At 32.9% G+C, this 16,156-nt stretch overlaps 2 protein-coding genes across 4 annotated transcripts; one reads left to right on the forward strand and one right to left on the reverse strand.

The window, feature by feature from the left end:
• The first annotated feature begins 1,203 nt into the window (after window positions 1-1,203).
• On the forward strand, window positions 1,204-4,420 carry LOC146956234 (HIT-type Zinc finger family protein). 2 transcript variants are annotated; one of them, XM_085727741.1, is made up of 8 exons: window positions 1,204-1,345; window positions 1,915-2,024; window positions 2,137-2,168; window positions 2,774-2,815; window positions 3,378-3,506; window positions 3,631-3,719; window positions 3,939-3,989; window positions 4,114-4,420. In XM_085727741.1, exons 2-8 carry the CDS (start codon window positions 1,951-1,953, stop codon window positions 4,135-4,137), a joined length of 441 nt encoding a protein of 146 aa, XP_085583867.1. In that variant the 5' UTR covers window positions 1,204-1,345; window positions 1,915-1,950; the 3' UTR covers window positions 4,138-4,420. The 2 variants fall into 2 exon arrangements, with proteins under 2 accessions (XP_085583867.1, XP_085583860.1); XM_085727734.1 differs by having other exon boundaries at window positions 1,229-1,366.
• Window positions 4,421-7,440: 3,020 nt separating this feature from the next.
• Window positions 7,441-14,657, reverse strand: PIL5 (phytochrome interacting factor 3-like 5). Of its 2 annotated transcripts, none has more exons than XM_085727755.1 (9): window positions 14,401-14,657; window positions 14,196-14,259; window positions 13,261-14,101; window positions 11,395-11,493; window positions 11,251-11,316; window positions 11,094-11,159; window positions 9,100-9,492; window positions 8,014-8,086; window positions 7,441-7,602 (listed from the first exon to the last, which is right to left on the reverse strand). In XM_085727755.1, exons 2-8 carry the CDS (start codon window positions 14,243-14,245, stop codon window positions 8,018-8,020), a joined length of 1,584 nt encoding a protein of 527 aa, XP_085583881.1. In that variant the 5' UTR covers window positions 14,246-14,259; window positions 14,401-14,657; the 3' UTR covers window positions 7,441-7,602; window positions 8,014-8,017. The 2 variants fall into 2 exon arrangements, with proteins under 2 accessions (XP_085583881.1, XP_085583872.1); XM_085727746.1 differs by having other exon boundaries at window positions 14,196-14,303.
• Between the last annotated feature and the right edge of the window lie 1,499 nt (window positions 14,658-16,156).

Below are 16,156 nucleotides of genomic sequence, written 5' to 3' on the forward strand. Positions count from 1 at the left end.
TAAAATCACCAAATATATGCTTTTTGGATTACTAAATCCGGAAAAACATAGGGCGTAAGTGTATTCCGGAAAACGGAATGCCTCAGCATAGGATTCTTTTGTATGGACCACATTGCACTAAGAGTTTATGTGGTCCACAACATCCAAGGACCTCTATAAATACATCCTCTCCGGTTTTCACCTTCAATACCATCAAAACGCACAAACACACCAAAGCAAACCATGCAAATTTTTGTCATCAAGCTGAGGATCTTTCTCATGCTGTTTTAAATATATAGATCTCTATATAACAGCATGATGAAGATCCTCAGCATGCTGTCAAAAATATATATAGATAGTCCTTGATGCATCCTTGATAGATAGATAACTCAAAAATATCAAGAGGTTTCTATGAGTTAGATCTTGCTGCCTGCCAGATGAATATATCATTTGGCAAGGCAGCAGGATCTAACTCAAAGAAATCCTCTTGAAAACACCTTGCTTTTCTTCATTGTGTTGCAGATCTAACTCCAAAGAAGAGGTTCTTATGAACTCGATCATGTCGGCATGCCGATCGTAACATGTCAGTTGGCAGGCCGGCAGGATCGAGTTCAAAAGCTCCTCTTTGAACCACCTTCCCAAAAGAATCATCATTTATGCTATTCTGGTGTCGTTCGGACTATATAATCCGGAACTACTGCATGCATTCCGGATTATAAAATCCGGAACCACTCAGTAACAATTTGGCCGGTGACGTTTCACCAAAGCTTTGGCCGGTCAGTGGAGTTTGAAAGCGTTTTTTGGACGGTTTTGAATGAAAAACACGTTTTATTTGACTTCCAAATGACCTAGGACTTGTTTAAGGCTATAAAAAGGCTTGGATCTTCAACATTTTCCTTCATTCTTCTTCACCTCCTTTCTTACATTTTCTTCAAAAAAATTAGTTTTTTAGGTAGCTTTCAGGAGTGTTTGTGGTGTCATGGTCATTGTTGACCGCTCATACGACCCCTGCAATTGCATTGCAGCTTATGCGGGTCGTATAACGGTCAACAGAGACTCTTGACATAAAAGAAAGACACAAAATATTCATATCGTAATTGTCCGGATTTTATATTCCAGAAACACTAACAATTTGGTTCGGAATATGTAATCCGGACCAGGGGTATTTTTAGAATTTTTGCAGGGCGCGCGAGAAGGCAGTAGGGTGAAAAAAGTAAATCCCGAAACCGACCCATTGTAGCCCAAGCAACAAAGCCCGGAAGAACAAGAATCTCTTCTCGCTGATTCTGTTTCATAACTCACTCAGTTGCGAGCGAAAGGAGCATGTCAGAAAGAAGAGACTGAAAACGAAACAAGTCAAGAAAAAGTAAAACAAACCCCAAGCAAGGTACTCTTACTTGTATCTTTCTTTTTCTCCTAGTTTTCCTATTCATGCATACCACCTGTTTGATAGAATTGCTTAGCTTTTGAACTTCATATTTTGTTGCCTTTTCTTTGCTTGTAAAGACAGACACTATTTGACTACTAAAAAATAAAAATATACGAAAAACATCGCCGTTGCGAGAAGCGTGCTATTCAGATGTGGTTGTGAAAAAATGTGTAACGGAGTGTTTGCAGAGTTTATTTACCATAGGGTGAAAAACATGATTTTGATTAAGTTGGTGAGATAGGGTTGCTAAACCCTAGTTGCGGATTTTTCAGTTCTTTTGAATGATGCTTGCAGCTTCCTTGCTGTTCCGCTTTTGAATTGTCCAAAGTTAAGACGCAAAGAAGCGACAAATCTAGTTGCTCATGGCGATGCCTTTCACAATTTCGTTTTCGTTGATTCTCTGTTATCTGCTGATAGCAATACTTGATAAAATTGCAAAACTCGAGTTTATTTATTTTTTTCCATTCAAATAGTTGATTTATTCTATGTGATTCGGTTTTATTCAGGGACCCTTTTGACCTTTTGTGTTCAGTTCAAGTTCAATGGGTCCTAAACAATGTCAAATCTGCCACAAAGCTCAGTCCAAGTACAAATGCCCTAAATGTTACTTACTTTAGTGAGTATATCCCACACACTTGTCTCTCCACATTTTTTTTATTGTTGTTATTATCATTTGATTTTTGAAGACTGTTATGCTCTCATTTGATGTTGTATTTTTCTGCTTGTAGTTGTTCTCTGGCCTGTTTCAAGAAACACAAAGGTATGTGATAATTATCTATGCTCTTTAACTCATGTTCTCCTTGGTTATTTGTTTTGCTTATTGTATGTTTGATGTAATGCAAGTAAAGTAAAAAGGTTAATGCCCTGGATTTCTCATTGGAGGGCATGTCATCTATTTAGGTCCTGTTTGGTTAAACAGCTTAATTAAGCTCTTATCATATAAGTGTTTGTATATAGATTATTTCTATAACGAAGATAAAATAAACTCAAACTATTTTCATATATGCTATAAGTTGCTTTCATAAGCTACCCTGCAGTGGTTATGGAAATAAGCTGAAAACGGTTTATGGACATGTCATAAGCTGTTTCCATTAGTTCTTTCAAACTGTATCGCAAGTGCTTATGCTAGTAGATAAGCTCAAATAAGTCAATCCAAGCAAGTTCTTAATCCGTTTGTGCCGCTTGATTGCAAAATGCTTGCATGATTTGTTTATTTTTGACTTTGCCATACATATCAAAATTGGGAGATATTTCATATTAATTTGCACTGCATAGCTATGATGCCATAGGCCTTTAACCATGTGGACTTTTCTCGGAATTTCCTACGCGATACCTGAATTAATCAGTCTTACTTCAATGTTGCAGAACTTCCATGTGTCAATCCAACACCTTCAGAAACCAAAACAGGTAAGAATTTTATGCACCTCAATAACTACTTTAGGCGAGGTAATCCGCACAAGGATGGTTTTTTCTTGTCATTCTCTCCCATGGTGAATATTATAATTTGTATTTTTTATATTGATAATGATGGACACTTATCATTTCATGATACTATTTAACACGTGCTTTTTTACCCCTATCTGCCTTGATAATTTTCACGCTGGGACGTTAATAAAGATTTAATCCAGTATTATAGTCTGTTATAGTTAGCCTATGTATGTTGTTTTTACAAGAGATTGCTTCCACCGTAACCTTAGCTTTCGTTTGTAGACTTAAGTGGCGTGTACTTATAGATATTCTTATTGTGATTTGAGGACAAATTACTATCATTATTAAATAAAAAACTTGTGATATACTCTCATCAAACCCAAAGCAAAATACACTTTGCTGTCAAAATGAAGCAATCAACATCAACATTGTTTTAAATATGGGCAAAATTTTTGGTTTATAGAACTCAGTTTCCACGTAATAATCAATTAGTTTTAGGAACTTCAGTGATCTGATATTATATTTCTCTATTGTTCAACAGCTGCTTTGGAATCACTTGTAGAAAAGCCATCAGTTGTTGACAATGCTGTTGTGGAAGCACTTGTAGAAAAGCCATTAGTTGTTGATAAAACAGGCGAAGTGTTGCAACAATTCCAACTGGAAGCTATAGGTACTTTACGCCTGTATAAAAGAATATGAGAATGTTTTAGGTGCAGGATGGAAGTAATGAAATTTCACTATTAATACGAAGTTTGTTAATTTTTGTTTCTTAACTGATCGTATTTCTGCTGCAGCCTCTTCCAGTGAGATTCGTGATGCTTTGAATGATAAGGCCCTTCAAGAACTAATTTGCCAAATCGATTGTTCCCCAAATGCAGAGATTGTAAGACAGACAAGTCTTTCTTTATTCTCACTCACTAAATCACCATCTCTTCTAAAATTATTTTCACCATTTTCATTTATTGGGTACTTTTTGCTGCAACGACAAAAAATTAATACTACTTTAATTTTAATACTTAATATAAGTAGTACTAGTTTTAATTTTAATACTTAATATAAGTTATAGCAAAATCCTTTAAAATTTGTGTTACTCTGGTTTTAGGAACTTGATAAAGCTATGGCAGACGAGGCATTTCGCTTGTTCACAGACAAGGTATTGTTATCTGTTGAATCTGATATGTATTTTCTCCCACTGTATGTTGAATCATTATAAAGTTGAGTAACATTGAATAAACTCAATTATCTTAATGCTTCGTTTTGTTCTCATTGTATGCCAGATTTTATCAACTATCAACCCCTAAATGCAAGCACTTGTTGCTGAAAGAAGACTTTTTGGAAGAAAGTCAGATATGAAAGAAATAGCAAATAAGCCTCGATTTTCTGGTTTGGGTTACTCAGTATGTCTTTTTTCATCTGTACAGCTCTACCCTGTTATTCAGCATTTGTATCTTTCATTGTGCTCATGTATTGTTATAAAATTAATTTCGATACACTTGGATTTTTTGCGAGTATAATATAATCCCCAAATCTGTAAGTGTTGCCTTTTGCATCCTTGATTATAATATATTGAAGTTCTCATTTTAACTGGACATAAAGTCATGGTATGTGTGCTAATAATGAACAAATGATAAATGTGCCAGCTTCATTATTCAATTATTGAACATGGTGAAAAAGATAAAGTCAGAAAGTGGATGCAATATCCTAAAAAAAAAGGGTCATGTTAACAAGTGCCCTCGGGGCACTAGTTAAGAAAACCATAAAGAGAAAGTTTAAAATTAAAAAAGACACTTTATTAACTTTTAAGGGATTGACAACACAATTTTCAATGCAATATATACTATATTTGGTTCTTAACTAGTGCCTCGGGGGCACTGGTTAACATTACCCTAAAAAAAAAAAAAAGTGGATGCAATAATTTAAGCACGACCATCAAATTGAATTTTCATTTTTATGATTTATCAATCTCTTGGAAACTTATGTTGTACTCAATCCTATTTTAGATATGCTACATACCAACCATAAGAAGCTATTATGGTAATCTTTTGATTTGCAGAAGTGTTATCAAATATCAATAACACGTCTCTATTTTTTTACTGGTAAAATTATTCGGGAGCTCTCTTTAACTTTTTAAAATTTTGGAAATGTCCTATTCTTTTTCATTTAGTTTTTAAGTTTCTAAATACTCTGTTAAAAAGTAGTCAATTACCCTACTTATGCATTTGTTACCTTGCTAAATGAGAGTTTTGTTATTTTTTTTGAGTAATAATGATTAAAAATATCAGATTAGGGTTCTTGCCAAATACATAGAAAACATGTTTGTGCTGAGTTTTGTGGATTCTTCCTAATCTAGAGTTTCCGAGATAACGGTATTCACCAGAAATTTTAATATGGACCATCTTAACAAATAGTGCACCGTGGATTAATATTTAAAATTTCAATGACAACAAATGTCTTCTGTTGGGAGTAAATGCTAATGGTTCTTCTCAATTTTACAATTGAAATATTGACTTAATTGATATCAATTTGATTAAAACAATGAAAATTAAATATGTAGTTTGCATTGAACTGACATCAATCAAGTCGTAAATATGGGAAGAGTCTTGCGTTTTAAGTAGTATTACCGGCAATCGTTGAAATTTATAATTAAAATACCAGTCCACAATAGACCACTTATGAAGATGATCTACCTTTTAACTCAATGTATTCACCATCCAAAAGCACAACAAATGTCAAATAAACTCACTCATAGTTGGTTTCTCCTGTACCTTATTATCTCTAATATTTCAACGTCCCTCCCTTAATAATGCATCCCCTTCGAGTGTCTTTACTATGCTCTGACCTAATTGTATGAAGTTTTGATTTTTGGTCATTTCCTTTGGTTTGTCATATGAATTCACCAATCTACCCTACTGAAATGAAAGGGAGGAGGAGTTAGATCTCACTTCTTATAGTTAAAAAAACAACGTTCTTTCCGAACTGAAAGTTTGTCGTATGTTCATGTATCATATCGTTCTTTCAATTTTTTAAAAGTCACCCCCTTCAAAAACCTTCAAAATTTAACTTCCAAACACACCCTTAAATTCTTCCTGAGTTTTCGGTCATCGACATGCGCCATTGAGAAGCACATGGGATTTGGGAAGAACCTACAAACCCAACCCCTGATTCCTTTCCTGTTAATGTAATTAACACTTGTTTGAATTTTTAAAATAAAATGGCGGGCTCGTACTAATACTAATGGTATTCTACATAATTAGTAATCAGTGAAATGGACATGTAGGCATTTTTTAACGGAATAACAGGAATTGGAAAAGGAAGAAAAAAAAATCAATAGTCCTTTTCAAATTTAAAGAGCCAATTTGAAAAGAAGAAAGAAGATAATGGAATAATTTGCATTTTTTATTTAATGGAAACAAATTCTTTGTAGTGGTGTGAAACTTATCTAGTTTTTCTATTTGCTGCATGAAATATTATACTGGTGTTATAACTTCTTTTTTTTCATTTAGTTTTTTAATAAACCAAAGACATTTTTATAATAAAAAAGTCTAGTGATATTCAATCAAGACTTTTATAAAATGTAAACAAATCTTGTGGTATTCAATTAAGACAATTATGACTTTTTTTAAAGGCAACAAAATCCGTTGGTATTCAATTGAGATTTCTCATTACTTATGAATTGTCTATTGGTATTTAAAAGTCTATAGATTTTAATGGATTCTTTTGTATAATGGATTTTGAGAGACTTTTTAGTTAAAAATACACATGACATGCTCATTCAACAATCTCACAAAAAACCTTGAGATTATATTTTTGTTTTCTCTTTCCACACTCATAGCCTATTCTTATTATTCCTTCATCGTAATTACTCCTTATTCCTTCATCGTAATTAGAATACAGTTGCTTCTCATTGTTGTTCATGTTGTTCATTGTTTTCTCTTTCCAGCCCTAAGTTTTTATATTATTGCTTCTCATTGTTGTTCATGTTCCAGTCAAGAAAATATGTTACTTTGCATGTTACTTACTAATACTAATTGTATTTCATACTAATTATATTTCATTTCACTATTAATATTACAGATTCATAAGTGTAAAGTTTTTTCAAGTCAATTTGCTATTCTAATTTATTATGATTATTTGGGATTTTTTAGCAGATATTTTTTGTTGTTATTATTTTACCATACATTAACAAGGAAGGCAACGTTATGTTATTTTGTTGTTAACCGTATTACAATTTGATAATTGTTTTCATTCACTCTTGTAATATTGAAATTTTCTTAAGAATTATACAATCATTTCAATCTTAAAATCTCATAAAATCCTTTGAAATCTTAAAAGTTTATATTATAAATCCATTAAAATCTTGATTAAAAATCTTGATTGTAAAAAGTCCTTTGAATAAAGTCTTTTAAAATCCATCAAAATCAATACAATCACACAAAGTCTTTTAAAATCTTTAATATTCTTTTTTCCAAAACAATCTTTTAAAATCCCAATCCAATACAACCCCCTAAGTTATTTCCTTACTTCTCTTCTGATTTTGCATCTGGTACTTAGACTATAATTATTATTAAATAGTGTAATTATTTCTAAAAGGAAGGGAACAATAATAATACCACGAAAGCTTTGCAAATTAATAATAATTATAGGGCCACAATAATTTACATGTTAGTTGTGTATAAATTAGCTTTTGCTACTGAGATCTGCTAAAATGTTAGTTCTCGCACATTACACCACCATGGCAGCTGCTATGGTATGCCGGATAATCTAACCTGCAATGTACACAAATCCATTGTTAACGATAGTTGTTCTTTTTGAGCAATATCTCTAAAAAACTTGCAATTGCAGTCCACTAATTAATGTATGAGTTATTGATACAGTGATACTAGACATAAAATAGTGAGCTGAACGAATAGTCATTGGTTGATTGCACATGTCAATAAATAAAACATGCAGCAAAATTAAGTATGATTACCTAACAAAATATTATTACTACTCATGTAACCAAAGGCAAGATTAGGCCAAATGGATTTGAAAATAGAATGTATCTTTTATATCGTAAACGTGACTAATGTTTTACTATAGTAAACGTTTTATAAGAAAGAGAGAGAATGCTTTGTGAGATGTAGCATAAGAAAACAGTAAAACTAAATTAATATCAGAAAACTCCACTGGCATTTTACCTGACTAATGCTTTTCTGGATTATCTTGGCTCCCACTGGTACCTGGTCTGTTGACATTTTGCTGGTTCATTGCCTGATTCCAAATTTGTAAACAGAACCTCATTAATGTTAACATCTTTGTGCCCTATTTAAAAAGGAGACACTACTAAAGTGATAATATTAAGTATCACGGGGAAATGACCAAAGTCAAAATGTCACCCACCTTACATAAAGATTCTTTGTTTATTTGACCAAAATACTAGTACTTTTAGAGGAGCTAAGAATTGCATTAAGGGAAGAGTTAGGAGGATTTTGAATAAATATAAAGTTTTTTCTATCTCTTTATAATATTCTCAAATCCGAGAAAACATTACTCATATGTATTCATTTATGAGATATGCTATATAGCACGACACGAAAGCACACGACACAGTAATAGCGGAAATCATGCACATATAAAACAAAACATGCGAGAGAGATTTAATAAGTTATAGAAAATAGAAGATCCAACGGCCTTCAATGCTTCGTGCATTGTCGTGCATGTAAAAATGTCGTGCCAATAAGTATTTCTCTTCATTTATTGTCCTCCCCAAAACCACTTTTCTAAACAATGTGAAAGTTTTACGTCAATGCCTAAAGATATTCTTCCCTCTCCTCCTTATTGATGAAGGGTGTTGGAATAAAATATGAACATAATATATGAGAAATGGAGCGGCGAAGTTCGTATTTTTACACAATGTGTATCTCTGATCTTAAATATAAGCAAAAGTCAAAAAATATTTGGCGCAAATTCGAACTAAATGCGTTTTGACTTTTGCTTATAATTAAGATCGGACGGAGTATGTGGCTTCGACAACTACCCATATAATCTCAAAAATGATATTATCATACTCCCTTGTCTTAAATATAAGTAACAAGTTGAATGTATTTGATCTAAATGTGGACCAAATACATTTTGTTTATATTTAAGATCAGAAGGAGTATTATATTATTATGATGGATCCAAGGTGAAATGCAGGTGGCAGGAATCTGGTATGTTTACTTGCAACAAAGCACCTCAAATGATGTCCAACAATCATAAATACCATTAAGGAGCATACTATTTACCTGCATTAATTGCTGCACCTGGTGGGGACCGAGGTATTGCTGGTAAGGATCTGTGAAGTTTGGGTTTGGAATGCGTGATTGATCTGGAGGCAGAGAACCAAGGGAGTTAAGGGGGTTGTCTGATTGATTTTCTGCTTGCATTCTGGATGAATCAGGTGCAGCTGCAGGAACATGGGGCATATGGAAAGGAGGCATGGCGAACCTTGGTCCAAAAGGACCGGCTACAGTTGCTGCTGCTGGCAAAGGAGAATTAGGCAACATATTAGGAAATGGCATCACTGGTCTGTTCATTCCCATTCCCATTTCCATCCCTAAACCCATTCCCATCGCCGGCATAAATTGCTGAATTCCAGGAAACATCATAGGTATCATGCCACATCCCATGGACATCATCTGCATAAAGAAATTTCACTTTGTTATTGTCAAAATGACAATACACGACCATGGAATATGTAAATACTAAATAGTATAAGTACTAAGTAGTGTACATAGGCGAGAAATGCATAAAGTGATAATTGTAGAACATGCAAACACTTCAATTATTAATACTGAAATCATTGAAACAAATGATACAAAACAAACTCATTGGCTATGGCACCCTGCCTTTTGCACTTAAAGCATGTACAGTTTCCTGCATAGAAAACTTAGATTTGTCTTTCCATAATCTTACGCTTCTCAATGTCTGATATCTTTTCCTCCTAAAACTGTTTTGAAGCTCAGAGACATTATATAAATGGTGGGTGCAGATAAATTGACCAAAATCAAGAATGTCTGTTCATGTTTTGACCACTGGTACTTGATGCATTGTTTACATAAGAAAGGGTTGTGTTAATTGAGGCGAGGATGAGCAAAATCAAGCAGATTGCTTGTTCATTGTTGCACCACCAGAAGTTGATGCAAGCATGCCTTGTTCAACCAACCAACATTAGCCACATAACAATATACATTTTCAAGTACATTATCATGGAAAAATGGTGGGTAATTTATCCACCCAATAAACATTAGCCACGTGAGTACATTTTCAGGTGGCACCCACAAAGTACCATTGACCTCACTAACAAAGGTTTATTTTCATGAGCAATGATATTTGTACAACCAATATGTGACAACTTTTGTGACAACCCTCTTTTTCTCTCTTTTTATTGGTCAAAGACAATAGAGAGAGAAAAAAGAAGAGAGAGAATAAAAACATAATGTGAGTATAAGAGAGATGGTTGTACAAAAGTTGTCATAAAATGATTGTACAAATATCATTTCTCTATTTTCATTGGTTGGTTGGTGGGTAAGTTACCATTTTATAATATCAATATAATACATTTATTACGCTTTATCAATGTCACTTTTATTTATTAATGTAGTTGCAAGTAAAAAATGAAATACTCCGTCCCAAATTATAAGAAGAAAAAAAAACACACTTATTAAGAAAACTAAAACATAAGAATTTGGAGTATAGTTTTTTGTGTTTTCTTTGAAAAAAGTTTTATAGGAAGATGTAAAAACAATTTTCATTGGCTATTGGTTATGGAAAAAATGAAAGAGAGAGAAAATTGAATGTAATTTGCATTTAATTTTATGAGAATAAACAAAAGTTTTTCTTGGAAAAGAGATTTAAAAAAAAAACAAGATTAAATAGGATAAAAGTTTGTCTTTTTTGCTTATATTTTGGGACAAAGAAAATGAGTTTTTTTGCTTATATTATAAGACGGAAAATGAGTTTTTTTGCTTATATTATAGGACGGAGGGAGTACGATGATATCTTAATCTTATTTATTTTGCATTGAAAATTGATATAAATAATCATTTTCTTCTAAAGTGTGCACATACAATGAAGACACAAATAATTAATGTTGCATTAAACTTTAAAATTAACAAAAAGAGTGTGGACTTGTCTAATAGTACAGTGGTATTATTTACATGGAAAAAGGTTGTATAAGTAAACTTTTTAAGAACACATGCAAACTAGAGGTAAATTAAAGCAGAATTGAAGACTTAACCTGCACTTGTAACTGCAATGACTTCAAGTACTCAATTGCTTCATCCAACATTGAAGCTTTGTCGGACTATTAAATTCATAAAGTAAGTAAAAATTAGAAACAATTATGAAGTCAGAAGTCAAATCCAGCATTAGTAAAATGTTATTTAGTGTTTCACCTTGTTGCACCGCGGTATAAGTTCTTGCAAAGCTTTCATCTTTTCGTTAATTCTATCTCGACGCTTCTGCGCATGTAGTACAATATGAAAACACTCAGATATGGGAAAAACAACATCAAATTATGGACTAATGTATGTACATACCCTCTCTGAGAGATTATGAACCTCTGCAGCACGGGATCTCTTTGCAGATGTAGATCCACGGTGTTGTTTTTTTTCTTCCCGACATTCAAAATCGACATCCTTTTGCAGCAAAACAAACAGAGATAAGTATATTATACGTGGTGCAAAAAATAAAAAAGGGACAACAAACTCTTGGTTTACGACAGTAATTAATCTGTTTTCAATTTTTCATGGGAAGCCACCAACTTATTATATACACTCTTGGTGTATATTCTTATTAGATGAGACAACTTAAATAAAAAGCATGAAAATTTTCCAAAAATGCTGCTCTGAATCGTAAACTATTAATCATCCTAGTCCCACAAATACAAAAATCTAAATATTTAACTAGAAATAATTTTTTTATCATGTTATAAATACAAAGTTTTCACAGCCGTTTAGTAGTGACTCTCTATCGGAAAATCTATAAGACACACAAGGTCCATTCATTCCCTTTTAACTGGATTTTCTTTATACATGAAAGTGTGAGATCAAAATCATAATCACTTGCATAAAGTGACCAAATCCTTTACTATTTGGACCAATATATTTTTGGTTAACTCCAAATATCTTATATAACTATGTCTATATGGCTTAGTTTAGCTAATGCATTTGTTATGGATTACCTTTAGTGTATCTTTTGGTAACATAAACTCGTATATGTAGGAACTAAAGCACCACCCTATCGTACTAAAAAAAAAGGCACGACCCTATTTAACAAACAGGCTTCTTCTTTTCCCCGTTATTTGCACTTTAGGAATACTTTTTAGACATTAAAATTTGACATCAGACACGGTGTTCCAAGCAGATTTCATACGGTTTCTGGTTTTATATTAATTCTCTCACTCCTTGGAATCCAAACATACTGAAACTCGTTGTATATGTCAGATATAGTGTGTTAAAATTGTGTGTAAATATTATGTTCTTGAAATTATTTCTTCCGCGTCAAGTCACATAGGGTTTCATATTAGAGTGTGCAAAAATCACCACCACAATCAACGTATATATATATATTTTTTTTTTGGTTACATCATCGTATATATTTAGTATAGAAACGAATCATCTCATTCACTATTATCTACACCACTCTCCTATAACTTTTTATCTCTCTTTTAACATCGTCCTCTCTTGATGGTTTTATTATTTTTTAATGAAGAAAGAGTGAGATTAAGAGAGATGTAGAGAAATAGTAAAGGAGAAGATTCAAATCCTTTTCGTATAATTTTTTTTCTCACACACATTAACTACATTTATTTTAGGGGATTAACTATATTTTTTTAATATTTGTAAAAGTGGCAAAATAACATACAATAAAACTACGAAGTTAATATCATACCTAAGTTATATCATAAACGGCTTCGATATTAATTAAATTCAAATACACATTGTTTTTATCTTCTCGTCTTTGTTCTTCTTAAAAAAAATATTCGAATGCACAAATCAAGCCTAACTGAACTTTTTGTTGGATCATCAACCTACAAATACCAACTCAAACACCATTCTTAATCTCATACTTTACGACAGAAGAAAAAGAAAAGGCTGATTCTACACCACAAGCCGCTCCATTCATCCAAATCATGATCAACAAGTTTTGTATCTTCCTTTTACACGTGGCACAATTCTGTTTAACCGCTATCAACTAGAGTAGTAACAGCAAACGATATCATATGTGACACACACACTCACCACAAAATTGGATCCAGAATTGAATTTAATGCAAATTTGTTAAAGTTCACGCAAATCAATGTTACTCATCAGCGCACAATAGACAAGGCCATGAAACACCAGAAAAAGAAAATAAACAAACAAAAAATCGGCGTAATAACATAGTAAAAGCATGCTACTAACCTCGCTCTGAAACTCAGATTCTTCCGGTTCACGTCCCTTCCTTTTCCGGTCCAACTCCGGTTCTCTATGAACCGGTTCAGCACTCCCGCTAGAACAACCAGGCGACGACGTAACTGTCATATCCAACGTCGTCGCAGCTTTTCCGGTGGTGCTCACACACACGCATCCAGTCTCCGCCGTCGCGCTCCTGATCGTTTCCGATAATCTCGAAGCAGCGTACGTTTTTGCTGTCATGACCGGCGTATCACATGAATCTACCACCGTCGATTCTCTTGCCGCTGCAATCATCGAACTCGAAGATGCACCTGGTTCACTTCTCGCATTACTTTGGTTAGTATTAGTAAAATGCGCGAAATTCTGTGTTCTATTCACCACCATATCCGGTTTCTGTGTTCTATTCACCACCATCTCCGGTTTCCTCGCCGGATGAATCGGAGGCCGAGAAGCCGCCACCCCTGCCGGTCTCGTTTGCTGAACAAACTCCGACTCACGTTCCGTGGCTTGTGCTTGTATAACACCGCCGTGTTTCTGACCGGCGCTTCCGACTGATGAATGAAAAAGTGTTTCTGAACTGAAATCGTGACGGTTGAAAGGAGGATCTTCAACTTCATTCATTGAATCAAAAAGCCACGATGCCATTTCATCTTCTTGCATGAACAAGTGTTGATTCATGTAGTTATCTGCATCGGTTGATCGAATCTCTCTATGATCAGGAATCACGCGACTGGCGGTGGTTGTAGTTGCCGGTGCCGACGGTTTTCTAAATTGGCGGTGGTTTTGGCTTTGCATCACAACTTGTCCGTTTTGCCACAATAGTTCCATGATCTCATCGTCTTGTTGCCTGTTACAATTAATTTTCATAGTTTCAGATTTAATAAATTAATTAATTAATTACAAAACATAAATTAATAATCATAATTCAGAATGATAATTACGTGAAAGGTTTCTTTGAATGATGTATAGGGTATTCTTCTTCATCATCCATTTGAATATCGAAATCTGGAACATGGTAATTCATTTTGCTTCTGTTTAGTTGAATTGAACTGAAAGGGAAACAAATATATAACAAGTAATTAAATTAAATTAAATTAAATTATCAAGTAGAATAGTAATTAAAATTCTAAAAAATGAACAACTTACTATTGAAGCTAGTAGCTGATAGAGAACATAGTGAGCAAATTAAACTAAGATTAATTTGTGTGGAGATAGTTAATATATGATTTGAATGAATTGAGTTGTGTATGTTATATGATTCGAGATTAATAGACAAGTATGGTTGATTTGATTTAGATTGGAAGAGTGAGTGGTGGTTGTATTGATTTAGCTTTTTGTGTGAAATGAAAAGTTAAAGAAGAATAGAACAGAGAGAGATAAGGTGTGTCACCGAATAATGGAATGAATGAATGAATGAGAAGCCAGTGCTAAATGACGAAAGGGTATTTTTGACGGTTTTATTTTTTATTCCACTTCTTCCTTAATGTTTCCGTAAAAAGATAGTCAATGCTGTTGCTAAAGCTAACAGTCAATAATTAAACTTTTTTTACTCATATAATATAGGAGTACTTGATACTACTTAATGTTGACATCAATCATTACTAGGATTTAGTACTAGATTCCTTTTTAAATTGAATTAAAGTGATTAATACCCTTATCGTCTTCGACTAACATATGGTTCTTCTTGTGTCCATGTAATCAGTCGAATGTTTTTTCATTGCTTTCGAATGTTCGATTTATAATACTTAATGCATGCATTAGATTATGGGAGCTTCTACGGTGCAGTCAAGAAACTGACTTTTTTGAAAAAGTTAATTTTGATTTTAATGTTTGATTCATTTTTAAATTGTTGATTAGTGATTAATGATCAATGGTAATTCATCTAGTAATACTTGCAACATCTTGGACTTACAGGTACTATTTTATCGTTGGAATCTTTAACATGCAAACAAAGTTGATGATATTATGTGATAGTTTTAAGTGTTACACTTTGAGAGGTGTTACGCTTATAACAAGGTAGGATAAAATTAGATTAAGTGTAGTTTTGTTAATCTGATGAATTGATGATACTATAAGGACTGAACTTTTGATGCCATTATACAAATAGTGGGGTGTTACTCATTACGTTTTTTATGTTATAGTGTTAACTTCACCAAAAAAGTCATTTTTATGACTTCACCATAGAATCTTCCTTAGATTATTGGTTTGAGGTGATCCTAGTTTAATAAAAAAATATCATAGGAAAGCAAAAAGTAAATAAAAATTAATTAGTCTTAACTATTTTGTCAAAAAATAATAATAATTAGTCTTAACTAATTTATTGACTCATTTTTTTAACCATGTATCCGACTCAATCATCGATCTGCTAATTAATCCAGAGAATCAATCTCATCAACTATTAGTGGAAGTTCAATTGAAGTATGAAAATCTAAAATATTTAAACCTAGATATGGGAAGAAACACACTCTTAAATCTCAAGTTTTCACTCACTCCACATTGCGAGTTTTATTGATTCATTTTTCACCATAAATTTTGTATCATCAATTATATACTCCTATATTGCACTCCTTCATTCATCCCATAATTTTTCATTGACAAGCATTCATTTATCCCATAATATAAGTTTTTTTTAAAAGGACTATTAATAATAATAATTTAAGGCATTTTCATGAATTAAAAATAAAATAGAATGAATAGTTTTAACATCTTTTATAAAAGAAAAATATCTATTCTTATCAAGTACTCCCTCCGTTTCAAAATGAGTGTCATTTTAGCCAATTGCACACAAATTAAGGCATAAAATGAAATAATCATTAGACATAACACTTTTACTAAACTGCCTAAGAAAAAGACAAACTTAAAGTTGCAATGAAAATTGTGCGAGAGAAAAGTTGGAGTGTTT

This window comes from Medicago sativa, chromosome 1 (genome assembly GCF_051527215.1).
Source record: "Medicago sativa cultivar Bolivia chromosome 1, Bolivia_mono, whole genome shotgun sequence".
In the NCBI taxonomy this organism is placed as follows: Eukaryota; Viridiplantae; Streptophyta; class Magnoliopsida; order Fabales; family Fabaceae; genus Medicago; species Medicago sativa.